Consider the following 17,437-nt stretch of genomic DNA (forward strand, 5'->3'; position numbering starts at 1 on the left):
AGTTACAAAGGAGGTTAGGCAGGCGAAGGCAGATTACGAGAAATCTTTGGCAAAGCATGCAAAAAAAAAAAAAAAACAGCAAAGAGTTCTTTACTTATGTAAACTCTAGAAGGAAGGGGATGAATCAGATTGGTCCACTTGATATTGATGGTTCAACTATTGATGATCCTGCTCAGGTAGATAACAAACTACATGAATATTTTGCATCGATATTCACACGAGGAGTTATTCAGGGAGGGGAATGCCAGAGGTGTATTCAACTCTGGCAGTAAGCTAGATAATCTTGTAATAACTGAGAGTAAAGTAGAGGAGAAATTGTTGAAGATAAACATAAAAAAGGCACCCGGGGTGGATGGGATCTATCCAGTTATATTAAAGGAGGCGGCAAAGGAAGTAAGCAAACCCTTAGCCATAATTATGAGAGCTTCCCTGGACTCAGGGGAAGTACCCACAGACTGGAGATATGCAAATGTGACCCCAATCCACAAAGGAGGATCAAAGGCTGACACAAGTAATTATAGACCTGTGAGTTTAACTTCTGTTCCAGAAAAATTAATGGAGGCACTGGTTAAAGAAGCACTGCAGGATCATCTAGACAAGACTTCAGTTATAGCTTGGACACAGCATGGTTTTGTTAAGGGAAAGTCTTGCCTGACCAACTTGATTGGATACTATGATGCAGTCACAAAGAACTGGATGCAGGGAATAATTTCGATATTATATATTTGGATCTTAGAAAGGCTTTTGATACTGTTGCACATGAAAGACTGTTTCAAAGATTGGAGCAGTGTGGGATTGGAGGAAAATTGCTGCAATGGATAAAGAGATGGTTGAGTGGGAGAACACAGAGAATGGTAAACAATGGACACTGCTCTTCATGGACTAATGTTATTAGTGGAGTCCCTTAGGTTCAGTGTTGGGTCCATTGTTGTTTTCTGTATTTATAAATGATATTGATGATGGTATATCAGGCTTAATGTCCAAGTTTTCAGACGATACGAAGGTTGGCAGGATTGTTAATGACACTGACAGTACACTGCTGCAACAGGATCTGGAAAGGTTGAGCAAGTGGGCTTAGAGATGGCAAATGAAGTTTAACAAATGTAAAGTACTACATATGGAAAGCAGTAATCCCAGAGTAACGTATCAACTCTGTAGTACCACACTGACAGCGGTAGAGAATGAAAAGGACCTGGGGGTTATTGTGCAGGCAGAAATGAAGTTTTCTGAGCAGTGCAGACAGTCTGCAAGAGTAGCTCATGGTGTCTTGTCAATGATATACAGGAATTTTTCTAGCAGGGATAAGGAGGTGATTATTCCCTTGTATAAGGCAATGGTCAGGCCACACCTTGAGTACTGTATACAGGTCTGGAGGCCTCATTTTAAGAAGGATGTAGAGCTGTTGGAATGAGTACAGAGAAGGGCAACAAGATTAATGAATAGAACAAAGGGTTGCTCTTACAAAGAAAGGCTTAAGTTTTGCAAATTACAGTGTCTGGAGACTAGGCACCTGCGAGGTGATCTGATTGAGGTGTATAAAGTCTTGAATGGTTTGAGCATGCTCAATGCAGATGGGATTCTTCCTCTTGCTCAGAATAATTGCCTGAGAGGGCATAAATTCAAATTGAGGAAAGATGGTTGTAGGATAGATGTGCAGAAGTTTGCCTTTAGCCAGCGGGTGGTTGATTGTTTGTTTGTTATTTGGTTTTTAGGAGCATTAGCAACTAAGGCCATATTGCTCCGGGATATGCAGTGGTCATTCCTTGACCTTTCTGCATCCTCCGTATTTTGTGGTGATGGGCTCGAACCCCGGTCTAATCAAGAAGCGTGTGCTACGCACTGCTGCTCCTTCCCACCTGGCTACGGAGGCGCCGGGTGGTTGATTGTTGGAACAAACTTCCATCTGTTGTTGTGGAAGTTGATAGCTTAAACAGATTCAAGGCAGAACTTGACAAACATTTGGAGTGAGTGGATGGGTGGAATAAGGGTGTTTTTTGTTGGTTTTTTTTTTTTGGCTGATGCTATATAAGCTTGCTTTCTTGCATCATGTGCCTATGCTAATGCTAAAACTCTTTGTGATTAACTATATTACAATGATAAAATAGGGGAAGGTCAAATCAAGTAAAAAAGACAAATTTTACATTGTAAGTCCAGAGAATTGGCAGCTTTTGGTTTATACTTAGCCCTGAACCTCTCACAATGTGTTGATTAGATTCCCAGACAAAATTTTGGCAGTTTGTGCTCTTCGTCTACTCTGTCCACACAGCTGTAACTTCCAATAGTTGCTTTTAGGGGTGTGTGTGTGTGTGTGTGTTCACCATATATCCATCCATTCGTCTGTTTGCATGTAACAGAGGGTCTCCCAATGGATAGATTTTCATGCAATTTTTGTATTTGGGCTTGTTAAAAATATTTATTGAGCCAAACCAAATTTCATTAAAATTCAATTGAAAGGTGGCAATTATTTTTTTCTTTTTTTCCACAGAGATTGTATGGAAAAAAGGAATTCATAGATTTTAATGCATTTTAAGTAGTTTTAATACAGTATTGTTAGCTTTAGACAATCTGTAAATGCTTTGTGTGTATATTGTTATGTAAGACTCATGAATGTGGCATCACTTGAAATACATAGTAAAGGAATTTATGAATATATAAATACTTGTGTACATTACCTTTTGTTTTTAATACTATTTATTGAAAACTGCCTGGACGATTGTTTGAAGCACCTTATTTGCTGTGGGTAGTACAGTTTTTATTTATCATTCTGTGGAAAATGATGTGATAGGGTAAAATCAATTACAGATTTTAAATCAGAACCTGAAATTGTTCAGGTTAACCTATTTGTTTTAAAAAAAAAAAAAGCAGAAATTCTTTTAAAAAAAAAATGTATACCACCATTCAGCAACAATGGTTGCTAAATTGAGGCCACCCACTACGTGATGAGAGGCCAAAATGCCTTGAACTAGCTGTTATTGTGATGAGCTGGAGTTCTTAAATGAATACCGGATATGCTTCATTTGATAATGCTATTCAATTGGCATTATCAAATGAAGGCCTTATACAATGGCATGATCACCTCCTTATCCCTGCTGATGAAATTCCTGTATATCATTGGCAAAATCCCATGAGCTCTCCTCACAGCATGTCTGCACTGCTCAGAAAATTTCATTTCTGACTGCACAATTTTTTTTGAAATTTCCACTACTCTGTGGTACTACTGAATGTAGCACCATACAGTTGATAAGTTACTCTGAGATTACTGCTAACCATATGTAATACCTTGCATTTGTCAATGTTGAACTTCAACTAGCATTTCTCAGCCCATCAACCTAATTCTTCTAGATCTTGTTGCAGTAGCATACCGTCATTAACCACCCCGCCAGCAGTTCATCTGCAAACTTGGAGTTCAATCCTGATATACCTCCATTAATATCATTAATAAATACTGAAAACAACAATGGGCCCAACCCTGAACCCTGGAGAACTCCGCTGATAACATTAGTTCATGAAGAGCAGTGCCCATTGATAACTACTCTTACATTCGTTAACTTAACCATCTCTCTATCCATAGCAGTAACTTCCCCTTAATGCCACATTGCTCCAGTTTGTAATAGCAGTCTGTTATGTGCAACAGTATTTAAAGATTTTCTGAAATCCCAATATATGATATTAAAATTATTTTTTGCGTCCAGTTAAATATAAGAGTTATACTTGTATTTCTGGATTATCTGCAAAAGGAACAATTTTTATGTTATTATCTTTTCCCCTAAGACTAGATCTCCTTTGTTTTTCTAAGACCCCCACCCCCACAACACACAAATGTTTCTAGCTAATTTGCATAGCAGACTGTGATTGATTCATTTATATTTTCAAATGGTGGCAATTTATAATAAGTGATCATTAAATGTATTTTTCCCCATTTGTAAATTCTGAGATCTTTTCATTTTACATTTATTTTGCATCATTCTTCCCTATAAATTCTACAACTTTTTGATTTATTCCTTTCACCTTTTAATGAATCCTCAAAAAGAGGAAGAGTGATGAAATACGTTTTTCTCTTTCAAATATAATATCAATATGCTGTTGTTATTGTTATTTAGGAGCATTAGCAACTAAGGCCATATTGTTCCGGGGATATGCGGTGGTCACGGGCTCGAACCCAAGTCTAATCAAGAAGCGTGTGCTAATATCATTATGCATCTTCTCTGCTTTATTCCTTATATATTTTAGAAACCTGTTTTACTATCCCTTTAATATATTTAGAAAACTTTTTTTATCATTCCTATTATCTCTTTAGCTTATAACTATTTGCTTCTAAATTTTAAATGCTTCCTTATGTTATCTTAGCTCTGATGTCAGTAACAGGGCTTGTTCTTTCCACCCTTCTTGTTTTTGTTTTCTTGCATATTAGCATTTTATGGCTTCTCCACATATCATTTTATTTATTTATTATTATCTTTATTTTTGGCTGATGCAGAAAAAGTTTGCTTCCTTACATCATTTGGCCTTATTTAATACAGTGCACATCATATTAGTAAGGCCACATTATCCTCTGCTTATTATAATCATAGATAATATTACTACTTTTATGAACTTCCACTCAGATGTATATAAATGCATAGAAAAAATGGAGTTTATTGTAATCAGTTCTTTGGTTTATGTCATCGCAAGTTATTACGAGCCACACAGATATTTTTCTTGAACTCTGTTGTGAGTCCAGTCACTGCTGTTGCTCTTTACAGTTTGTGTGATTGTCAGTGTTGTTACTCCGTGAAAGAAATTACTCTATCCATATTCCTACCAATCTGCTTTACAGTAGAACATTAACCCTTTTCTAATTTTTGATTTTTTTTTTTTTTCTCTTTAATGTTTTGTATGGATTTCTTAAAACACTGATATTTCATTTTTATTAATGACACTTCTTAAAGGACAGTGGACAATCAAATTAAAGTGCTTGATTCTAGTGTTTTCTTTTTGTCTACTTCCACCATTTTTATGTTCTGCATTAATAAGCAATGCTAAACAGCTGCATTCTTGTTTCATCAGTTTAGCTGTGTCCCAAAGTAATCACAAGCAATGTGATTACTTTGGGACACTGTACTTCTTACCGTCTAAGTCTATAAACATTGTTGCATGGTTGTTTACACCTGAATAGCATTCTATTCTGCTCAAATAACTAAATGACAATGTCACAGAACTCAGGATTTTGGGCTTGACCATCCTTAATTTTAAACCATGCTTAATCAGTGGCACCAATCAGGTAGGCTCCCATTTTGTATACTGAATAATAATGGATTAACCAGTTTAGCTGGTTAATCCATTATTCTAATTCAAGCTCAGACCTGTGATATACAATATAACTTACCTGAATATTTGAACTGGTGTAAAATATTTGATTCCTATTTAATTGATATCAAAAATTATGCTTCTGGGTAAATGCATACTTATTTTCCCAAAACTCTATCAATAATAATAAATGCTCCATTTTCTCTACTTCTAACTGAGAAACTTACCCAAAATTTTACAAGAAAGAAGGCATTCTGTGGCCCTTTATCATACAATTCTTTTAGACCCCCTTTCTTTTCAGGAAATTTATCATATATCTGCCTAATATCAACAGCCTAAAAAAAAAAAAAAAAAAGTAAGAATAATAAACAATAACGAAGAAAACTAGAAATGAAATAGTAAAAAAATTCTAGTAGTTTTCTATTGCGGGAAATGGAAAAATAATTTTAGTTTTTGGTTAATATAAAGCCATCTACAATAATAACAAAGAAACATATAATGTGGTGTGCATCATTTCTCAAAATGGAATTTGTAAGTCCAACATGCCCTAATCCCATTTTCTTGACTATGCACATGCCCTCTTCCTACATAGATGGCAAAAAAGTTTAAATTAATGGAGTTGAATTAATGAATAAATACAACTTATTACTTAACCATTTATTGTAAGTCATTTAAAGAGAAATACAATATTGAATAAATCATGCAATGCAAGATTATAGCCAATAGCTTGAATAAACTATTGGCTATAATCTTAGAGGGGAACAGGCATTCTGTGTGTTATCAGACACTCAATCTAAAACACTGATGGATCCAGTATCTTTCTATTTCAGATTTAGGAGAAGTCCGGGTTGGCCTGCCTCCCTAAAATCCACTCATGCACACCTTCTCGATGGTAAGCCCTGTTACATCACTTAGGTGGCAACGAACGTGTAGAGTGGTTCTCTGCAAGAAGCCTGGTCAGCATGAAGAGGAAAAAGACCAAACCCTCCAGCACATGACGGCACGACGAAACAAATGGCCCTCAGTCCCCAGCAGCTTTCACTTCCCCTCTTATGGCAGTGAGAGAGGATCAGAGTGGAAGCAGAGGGTGCTAAGAATCTCTGGGTACGACCAGGCTGCCATGCACGAAAACTGAACTTGGTCTATTACAATGTAAGGTCGCTTATCGGTGAAGACATATTAGAGCTGGAAAAGGAATTAGAAAATGTGAATTGGAATATTATTGGTTTGGCTGAAACAAGAAGAAATTAATCACTTAAAAATAAGTTTATCAAGTGGAAATCTGCTATACATCAATGGAAACAGTGAAAGGAGCAAAGGTGGGGTTGGCTTTCTGGTCCATAAAGATATAAAAAAACAACATTTTGGAATTCAAAAGTACATCACCAAGGGTGTCAAGACTACTACTCGGGATTTCTAAGAGGTACAAGCTAAAGGTTATAATGATTTATGCACCAACATCGAGCCATGATGATGAAGAGGTTGAAGAAATGTACACTGAAATTGAGTCTTCTAGATGAGCAGAAAACCTACTACACTATCATTATGGAGGACTTCAATGCTAAGGGTGGAAAGAGACAAAACAACACAGAAAGGGAAACTACAGCAAATTTTGGAATTGGTGAAAGAAATAAAAGAGGTGAAAGACTTGGAATTTGTAGAATCTCAAGGATTGTCAGTAATGAATACTTTTTTCAAGAAAAGGGTGAACAGAAAGTGGACATGGAAGAGCCCAAATGGATTAACAACTAATGAAATTGACTTCATGCTCACTAACAGAAGATATATAGTGAATGATGTTACCGTCCTGAACAAGGTAAATGTTGGAAGTGATCACAGAATGGTAATATGCACATTTGATATAGATGTAAGAAAAGAAAACTGACTCGAGTAAATAATACGAAGGTCTTTGAGATAACAGAAGAGGAGAAAAAGCAGTGTGTCTGGAACTTAAGAACGTTTGAGCTTCTGCAGATGGCTCAGGACCAAGATATCGATGAGGAAATTACAACTTTCTAAAAGTGATAAAGTCCAAGAAACCTATAGGTAAAAAGAAATCCAAAGAAGAAAAAATTAGTCAAGAAACATTGTCATGATGAACCGAAGACGACAAATGAAGAGCAAGATAAACACTGACAAGGAGAAAACTGAGTATACTGAGTTATGCAAAGATATTAAAGACTCAGAGAGGACATAAAAGATTTAACAAAAGAAAAGCAGAACAAGCATTAAAGGAAAACAAAGGACTTAAATCAGCAGCTATGAGCAGTAATACAGAAATACAAATGATACTGAAACTGAAGAATAGCGATGGTGTACTTATAAATAGCAGAGAAGGCATAATTCAAATAGCAGAAGACTATTATGGAGAATTATACAAGGAGCGAGGGAATGATGCCAACAGTGGGGAAGATGGATCGCAAATTAGTAACACATACGACATACCCAATATCCTTCCTGATGAGGTAGAACATGCGTTGAAGAAGATGAAGTATCAGAAAGCCCCGGGGGGGGGGGATGAAGTTACTGTAGAGTTGTGTTAAAATTCAGAGGAAGAGACATGGCACAAAAACTGGCAAGACTCTTCACAAAATGCATTAGAAAAGGTGTGATGCCTAAAGAGTGGAATAATGCAATCATAGTTTTGCTACATAAGAAAGGAGATAAATCAAAAATTGGAAATTATAGACCAATTAGCTTGTTATTCCACATCTAGAAAGTTTTTTTTTTTTTTTTTTGGCACATCAGCTTCTGCTGCCATAATACACCTCCCAAGGTTTTTGCAGTACTTTGATCCAAGCCCAAGGCGGGATTCGAACCTGCAACCTTTGATCTAGAAGTTGTTCACAAGGCTCATTACTAACAGATTAGAAAGAATACTTGATGAGAATCAACTGAAAAAGCAAGCTGGCTTTAGGAAAGGATTCTCAACTATGGATCACCTTCTCGTAATATCACAACTAATGGAGAAAGCAAATGAATATAAAACACCATTATGCCTGGCATTTGTGGACTATGAAAAGGCATTTGACTCCATACAGCATAAGGCAATGTTTCGGGCACTGGAACAACAAGATAAATACCCCATATATTATGATTTTGAAGAAAATATACGAGAACACTACTTTATTAGACTAGACAAAGACAGTACCAAATTTAAAAATTGAGAAAGGAGTTCGACAAGGAGACACAATATCTCTGACGCTGTTTACTGCTGCCCTTGAGGAAGCTTTCAGAAGATTAAACTGGTCGCAGAAACGAATCAATGTCAATGGAGAGTATCTAAACCATTTACGATTTGCAGATGACATTGTGGTCATAAGCCACAATCCCAAAGAATTAGAGGAAAATCTTAATCAGTTATGCAGAGTTAGTAAGTATTTTGGACTAAAGATGAATATGGCTAAAACAAAAGTAATGATGAACAAGTATGCCATAGAAAGGGATATAATGATTGAAGGAGCAGTAATTGAAAAGGTGGAGTCATATACTTATCTGGGACAAGTCATTAGCTTTAATAATGATAAATGACTGGAAGTCAAGAGAAGAATAAATTTTGGATGGATAACATTCAGGAAATATAGTCACATACTGAGGAGCAATATCCCAATTTGTCTGAAACAAAATAATGAACCGATGTATACTTCCCACCATGACTTATGTAAGTGAAACTTGGGCACTCACCAAAAGAATGGAAGAGAAGCTGAGGACTACACAGCGAAGAATGGAATGAATTATATTGGGAATCAGACTGTTAGATAAGAAGAGAAACACATGGATTAGGCAGCAACCTCAAGTAAAGGACATTCTTATCAAAACTAAAGAACTAAAATGATCTTGGGCAGGACACATAGCTCGAAGATATGATGACAGATGGACTAAGAGAATAACAGAATGGTATTCAAGAGGAGCTAGAAGAAACCCTGGAAGACAATGACAGAGATGGACAGATAAAATTCGTGAGTTTGTGGGTAGTAAATGGATGGCCATTGCACAAAACCGAAGTAACTGGAGCGTTGCTGGAGAGGCTTTCATCCTGCAGTGGATTGAAAATGGCTGATGGTGAGCTTGAATAACATCAGCTAATTAAATTTCATTATTTCTGATTGACAAGTAACTCATATTTCCAGTATTTAAATGGGAGCTGGTTTCCAATTGACTAAAGAAAGGTCTGTCTCTCTGAGTGAGCAAATCCTAACATAACATCCAACAGCTTTGTTATTGCAGAGTGATTATTAGAATAGAGCATTAGTGAAGTTGATTAAATATATTGAATAAGGTTGTGACATTTTTCAAATGATGAAATATCAATTGGAGTCCCTTAAAAAAAATGATTCTTCCCCCATGTTACAACTTGCTCATCTAAAGAAACAAAAACCAACCCTACAATGGATTTCACAAACAATTTGATCCTTAGTGACTGTAATCCAAAATTTAACTTTTTATCAAATAGCTAGACATGAAATAAGCATCCATTACTGATAGTATCAGCGAACATCCGATTTGCCCCTTTTCCTTAATCAACAGGAACATACAATTATAAGATGATGTTTAATAAATGTTGTAGAGAAACATTTGACCTCTGTACACAGCATGAGGAGCATATAAGCTTGACTGAATAATCAAGGAACAACTTTGAATGTTCCACCCATTAAAATTATGTTATCTGTATTAAAGAGAATCAGAAGGAATTATGTAGTACCAAAACCAATGATTCTATTATCTTCTCCATTATTGAACAAAAAGAATTGTTTATCTTTTAAAACTCTGATATTCTACTGGAATAACCAACTCAAATGATGAATCCAGTAGAACTGATAAAGATGGCCAGTTTTTCTGGATTCATTATTATAATTGGTTTTAGAATTAGAATCAAATCAAATCAAATTCAGTAATCTGATAGCCAGGCATAGTAGAAGTAGCACTGACATCATCGGGATCTAATAACTGTCCAATAATTTTTGATAAACTGAAGGTGTGAATTCTGAATATCTTTCTTTTGCTCTACTGCTTCTGCTCTTGCAGCTGCTTCTGAATATCAGGTTCTTGATTATGACTACCACTCTTTGATTGCAAGAAGTCTATCCTGCCTCTTTTAATAACTGTTGGCCCAAGCGTGACAATGGACAACTCTAGTACACTAGATGGACTATAGCCAGTGTAGCCTATGAGCCATTAAACATCTATAACACACTCACACACTCTAGTACACTGAAGATTAACTAACATCCTTCTTTCCCTTTGTTTGTGTTGTACTAGTAGACATAGATGTAACCATCAATAAAACTTTGCACCATTCCTTAACTCTACTGAAGAATCTCAACCAAAGAGTAGAACTTATTTTTAACCCCACAAACATAACACATGGCATGTGGCAAATAAAAATAAAACACAAACTAAAATGGCTATCAGAGTGATATAAACATGAATTTTAATATTATTTTGGCATATTATTATTATTATTATTATTATTAGCTATTTGGTGCAAGGAAGCCTGAGGCTTATGCAGCACCAGCCAAAAAAAAAAAAAAAAATTACCAAGTTACCCCGAGAGAGAGAGAGAGAGAGAGAGAGAGAGAGAGAGAGAGAGAGAGAGAGAGAGAGAGAGAGAGAGAGAGAGAGAGTGTCAAAAGGGAATCACCAAGAAAGAGAAGAATGATGATATCCAGCTCAGGACCCTGGGTGTGCCAAGCCCATACTCACCAGATGTGAGCCCCCGGGATGAATTTTTGACTTCTGATCTCTGCTTCCTCTGATTTTGTTGGAATTTGCAAGTATGCCTGGGGGATGGGGGGTAACAACCAGATCTGAGTATTCAGCATTCTGTGTAAACCTCTGGCTTAAGCATTTGTTGAGAATGACATGTATTTGTAGTAAAAATAAAGATCACGGGTCAGAAAAATTACTTCTAGGACATAAATATCTAACATTAATTTATTTTTGGTTTTGATTTCATATTTTACATGTCATTACTTCAGTTGAAAATGTTTAATTGAAGTATAATTTTCTGGTGGATAACATAATTCAGATTAAAAGTTTTTGGTTGATGTCCAGTCAACCATTTCTTAGTGAACTTGACATTCTGCACAGCTTATCACGTAAGTGGAATTCTTAAAGTCTTCTTGGCATTTTTTAGTGCCAGTGTTCAGCTAGTGCAGCTTGGTCCACCAAATACAACAATTACTAATGGACCTAATTATCAGTGTATTATGTTACTGATTTCATTTACAGATTTATTGTCAAATTTTATTTGCTATCTGATGGTGAAACTAATAAATGAAGCCAACGGTCATAATGGATGACTTTTGTAATAACATCTTTGGTTGGCAATAATAAGAGAGAAAAGGGATTGTATATTTAAAGAAATCCTAAGAACACGTGGGAATTTGACATGTGCAAAGTTCCATAAAGGTTTATTGGAAGTTTCGTACTCAAAACGTTAAAACTTGGCGTTATGGAGACACCATTCTATAACAAGTGCTTCATGTTGTAATTTTATTTTTTTTTATTTTTTTATTATTTTTTTTTTTTTTATAACTTGACTTTAATTTTATAATTGTGATAGCTGAATCAATTAGGAGGTTGTGGTTGTGGGAATATACATTCTGCATGAGTTCGGTGCCAGCTTGATTGGTCTTAAAGCCTTTATATCGATAATTACATGGTTGGAAGTTTTAATTGTACCGTATTTAGTAGTAGTAGTACTCCCGATATAGCACCCGTTACAATTACAATCGGATTGCCATTTAATCACGTAAACAATGTTGTTGATGTCACATATTGGATATCCGTGTGTTTCTTTGTATGTATTAAACATAGACCTCAGTTTGTTGTATGATGAAAATATTAATGTTATGTCTGTGTCGACGAACACTAGACGAAGCTGTCTAGCGAGTCGACTGTGATAGGGGAGGATGATACATATGATTTGTTTGTTGTTCTGGTTGGTGCTGTGATTACGTGGGATACACATATTAGATATCTGTGTGTTTCTTTGTATGTGTTAAACATAGTCCCCAGTTTGTTGTATGAATGAAAATATTAATGTTATGTCTGTGTTGACAACCACTTGACAAAGCTGTCTGGCGAGTCAACTGTGATAGGGGAGGACGATGCGTATGTTTTGTTTGTTGTTTTGGTTAGTGTTGTGATTACGTGGGTTGTTGATCTTATTTTCTGCAACGGAAATTGTGTGTCGAATCAATTGTAAAGGATATTTCCTGGCTGTGAACTTTTTTGTAAGATATTGTAATTCTGTAGCCAAATCATCGGATAAAAAACTGTATTTAATAGCACTGTAGACTTGGTTGTAAAGAACGGACTTTTTAGTACTGAGTGGGTGATGTGATTGAAAGTGTAAATATTTTCCTGTGTGTGTGTGTGTGTGTGTCTTTTCTATAAATTTTGGTTCTTTGGTTCCTAGCTTTGTATCTGTTTTGTATATTGTAAGATTGAGAAAATTAATCTTGTTGTCAGCTTCTATTTCAAGGGTGTATTTAAATCTTTCATATATTGCATTAAATTTTAATAAAAAGACTCAATAGTGGACTTGTCTCCTATCAATAACACATCATCAGTGTAACGCATATAAAGCTTAATACCCAAAGGGAAAGGTTGGGGTACTTGGTGTTCAGTAGTGGCTAGATAAATTTCCAAAAGGGGGAGCTGAGATTCCTAGTCCTGTGGGGAGTCCAAACGTTTGTTCAAATATTTGGTCTTGAAAATGTAAGTGTCTAGCATCAAGTAAAACCGAAATGAGCTCTAGAATGCTGTTAATGCTAACGGAAGTATGCTTGACCAAGGTGTTGTCTACCGTTAAAAGTTCTTGTAAAGCTTGTAGTGTAAAATTCAGGTGTATATTAGTATATAAAGAAACGACATCAAAAGAGGTTAAGATGTCTTTTCCAGAAATTATGGTGGTATTTATATGTTCAAAGGCTTGGCCGGTGTTACAAACTCTAAATTTTGAAACTCTCATAAGGGATGATATAATTTTAACTAAGAAGGTTGATAGGTTAGCAAAAGGTTTAAAAGTTTCAATTGGCTATAAGGGGTGGCCAGGTTTGTGAAGTTTGGTAATGCCGAACATGTGTGGAAGAATGTTGCTACGTATGCCAATTTGCTGTAGCGTGTGTAGGCTAATTTCCTTATTAGATCTTAGCCTCCTTAAGATACCGTCAAGTTATTCTTTAATCTGGAGCTATCATACCTTAGTTTAGTATGTTGGATAGTTGTTGTTTACTCATATTTAGTTGTGATACCAACCGTGAATTAATAATAGCATTAGTCTCGTGCATGATTCACCATTTGTCTGGATGATTCTCTAATTTAGTTTGCGACTCGATGATGCAATCCTTACTATTACCATTACCTAAGGGTAATGGTTATCGTTTATTGCGAAGTTAAACCCATATTCTAACCAGGATAATTCAGCCGGGGAGAATGATTGTGATGAAATGTTAATGATGGAAGATTTCTGAGGGGTGCAGGTTTTTGTGTAAGCGTGTTTCATTTTTTTTTTTTAAATGTCTTTGTGTCACATTGTTCAGCGCTGCCTTGATGTGTGTGCTATTAAAATTAACAAAGTCTGACAATTTTTTGGGTGACATATTTCTTTTTAATCCAAATCTAAGGTGATGTATTTGGTGTAAAGATTGGTATTTATCCTGGAACCTTTTGTGTAATTCTTCGTGAATAATTGCAATTGACATTTGATGTATGATATGAGGATACTTCTTACATGTATTCCTAGTGTAAACATGAGCAAATTTCAGAATAATGTTGAGTGTGAGACATTTTTGCAAAAACGAGATATGAAATTTACTTGTAAAGTATTTAATGAGTATCTTAGAATAGTGGGATTTCTTGTTAAGTGTGTCCGAATCCATTAAGGAACAGGATAGAAGGGATAGACCGTCCGGATGAGGCATTGTGATAAAACGTTAAATTATCTTATAATGTGACACCTAGTTAATTAATAGAGCTTCTTAATGTACCATTATTTTGAAATTTGACTTAATTCCAAAATAACGGTTAATTACAATTAAAACTTCCAACACACGTTCATATTATCACTATAACAGCTTTAAGACCAATCAAGCCGGCACCAAACTCATGCAGCATATACATACCCACAACCACAACCCCCTAATTGATTCAGCTATCACAATTATAAAATTAATTGTCAAGTTATAAAATTTTCCAACATGAAGCACTTGTTGTAGATTGGTGTCGCTGTAACACCAAGTTTAACATTTTGAATACGAAACTCCCAACAAACCTTTCAACCGTCTGGAACCTTGCACATGTCAAGTTCCCAGGTGTCCTGAAATGCATCACGGGAACTTAGGACTTCTTTAAATATACAATCCCTTTTCTCTCTTATTATTGCCAACTGAAGACATTATTACGAAAGTCATCCGTTATGACTATTACCTACATTTATTAGTTCTTCATAATTTCAACAATTTATATAGGACAACCAGGGGATGAGGTGGTACACTTCTTATTCCTTTGGGCAAATTTTAATTACAAGTTTTTAATAATCCCTACTCTATTTATTTTTAAATTCCATTTCTATGCAACTTAATTCAATTTCCACAACTTTGCCTTAAAACTAAGCACATTATTTGAGGTAAGTACCATCAATTAAGCTTTGCTATTATTCTCTTTAAATCAAATTTCAAAATAACGGTACATTAAGAAGCTCCATTAATTAAAATGGCTTTTATTTAAAAGTTTTTATTCTTAAACTTTTATTTTTAAACATTTAAAAATAAATTCTTGCCATACACGCTTAACATTTCACAGGATACCTCTGTGTACATTTATATGCTTATAAAAATATCTAGTAGCTGTTGTGATGATTTTTAATCATGGTTTAATGTTAGTTTGCAAAAAATAAACTAATTCAAAACATTAAAAAATTATATATTATTCTTTCTTATATATGCTATAGTCAGGATAATGAATACATTAAGAAGCGTCCAATTTTAAATCATTAAAATATCAGAAAAATAAACTAAATTACAGAGACTAAAAGACAAGGCAGAAATTAGAAAAAGAACTCTGAATTTTGACATTGTATGTTAAAAATTTAAAAAGATTTTTAAAAAAATCCAGCCTGTTCTTATATAAACTATGCATTAAATGAAACTTTAATGTATATGTAGTTTTATGAGATTGACAGGAAACGTGGCACAATAAAATTTGTCTAAGTGGCTCATTTGGTTAAAAGACCAACTTAATTTTGGTAACATTAAGGGTTTGTATATGATCATATCTGTGCAAACAAGCATGCTACCATAACACAATGAGATAGCCATGATGTGGTAGCATGCTTAAAAGATCAATACAATGCTATGATTTGTGTGATCCAGAGGAGATCCAGTTTCTTTAGTTTGAGATATATGTGTACACACATTGAGTGATCACTGAATTATGACCACCTACCCTGTGCTGTAGTCTTAAAATTAGCAGAAGATATACTCTGTGAATGTTATGTATGCAGAGAATATACTGTGGTTATTAATCAAATTCCAGAAGGTATATGGTGTGTATACACACACACACAGCATATTTACTTACTTTTATATATGGCAAATATATTAAAAATAATAAAAATATAATTATTGACTAAGAATCAAATTCTAATAAATTTATTTTTTAATTTTTGGTAAATATTTTAATAATATTTGCTTTTTTTTTTTCAAGTCTTTCTAAAACCAGAAGATATATGCTATTCACCTAAAAAAGAACAGAGGTTATACGGCATATACCCTCCACTACAGCGCTGCACCTACCTAATACCATGCTGGGCAAACGTCTGCACAGATAACAGCTGCTATTTGCCCAGGCATTGACTCCACTAGATGTCTGAAAATGTCCATAGGGATCTGCAGTCATGCTGCATGCAAAGTTTTAACAGTGTCGAAATAGATGACAGTTGCATATCCATATGCCTCATTTACATTCCAAAACATCCCACAGATGTTCAATTGGATTGAGATCAGGCAAATTTGGAGGACAATCAAGATGGGTGAGATCTTCACTTTGTTCCTTGAACCACTCGTGCACAGTGTGGGCCCAATGACAAGTTGCATTATCATCTTGGAAGATCCCATTTCTGTTTGGGAAAAAATGCAACGTGGCAGGGTGCACGTGATTTCTTAAGAGTTTCCGGTAGACCTCACCAATGAAAACATTGGTCCATATGCACCAGAGGTACCAAGTTCCTGCCAGCAAAACATGCCTGTTATTAAGCAACCACCACCATCTTCCTGGACAGTGAGCACCATTCATGATGGATACAAATGCCTTTTTGTGTAGCTTGCACCACAACAAAGGCAGCTGATCTGTTGCCATGTTGAACCAGGTATTTGGACTCATCTGATGAGCACACTCATTTCCCGTCCTCCGGTGTCTAACTGGCATGTTATTAACACCACAGCATTTGCAGTCAATGATGATCGGCAATGAGAAGATGGAACTGCATATATCTGAGTGTGCAGCACATCATCATTGGGGATATTGTTCTTGCATTCCCCATACTCTATTGCAATGTCAACTGTTGCACAGTGACCTGCTATTCAGCCTGTACAAATCCACTTTGTATAATCCTTTACAGTTCTTTTGGAATGAGTCGTTTGACACATTCAATGCCATTTCCAATATGCAAGCACCCAAACACAAGCTCCCATAATCATGCCCTTTTTAAACTCCTTGATATCATAACCATAACCACTACTTTACCACTACTTTATCACTTGCACAACCAGATGCAAATTACCACTGCTCTAGCATACAAAGCTGTTCAGCTTTTTATACCACAAGCTATACAGCATAGTCCATTATGAATGGGGAGGTCACAATTCGGTGATCATTGTGTGTGTAATAAAGTTCAAGGCACTCTCACAACTGTTTTAGGCCTTAATGCACCCACATTAGATAATAGATCACCCCATATTACCAACTTCGGGTGGAAAAGGGGAAATCTAGGTATAATGGAAATTGCACTACCCTTTCATTGTTATCATATCTTCCCGTTATAAGAATCAATTTTGAATGCCTTTGTAATATTTTTATAAAACACATTTCTGGAGGTCACTACCATAAAACAAAATAGGAAAGCCCTAGTAAACTCGATCTTATT

General features: G+C 35.5%; 1 protein-coding gene across 2 annotated transcripts in view; it reads right to left on the reverse strand.

Moving 5' to 3' along the window:
• The window catches only part of sd (TEA domain transcription factor 1 homolog scalloped), a 551,305-nt gene that overhangs the window by 53,310 nt on the left and 480,558 nt on the right, over nucleotides 1–17,437 (reverse strand). For both annotated transcript variants that reach the window (XM_090383888.1, XM_090383887.1), the window contains exon 8: nucleotides 5,514–5,621. In XM_090383888.1, the coding sequence (XP_090240014.1) occupies nucleotides 5,514–5,621 (108 nt within the window). The remainder of the gene's footprint in view (nucleotides 1–5,513; nucleotides 5,622–17,437) is intronic.

The sequence above is a fragment of the Mastigoproctus giganteus genome, chromosome 10 (genome assembly GCF_048544385.1).
Source record: "Mastigoproctus giganteus isolate SK-2022 chromosome 10, ASM4854438v1, whole genome shotgun sequence".
Taxonomy (NCBI): Eukaryota; Metazoa; Arthropoda; class Arachnida; order Uropygi; family Thelyphonidae; genus Mastigoproctus; species Mastigoproctus giganteus.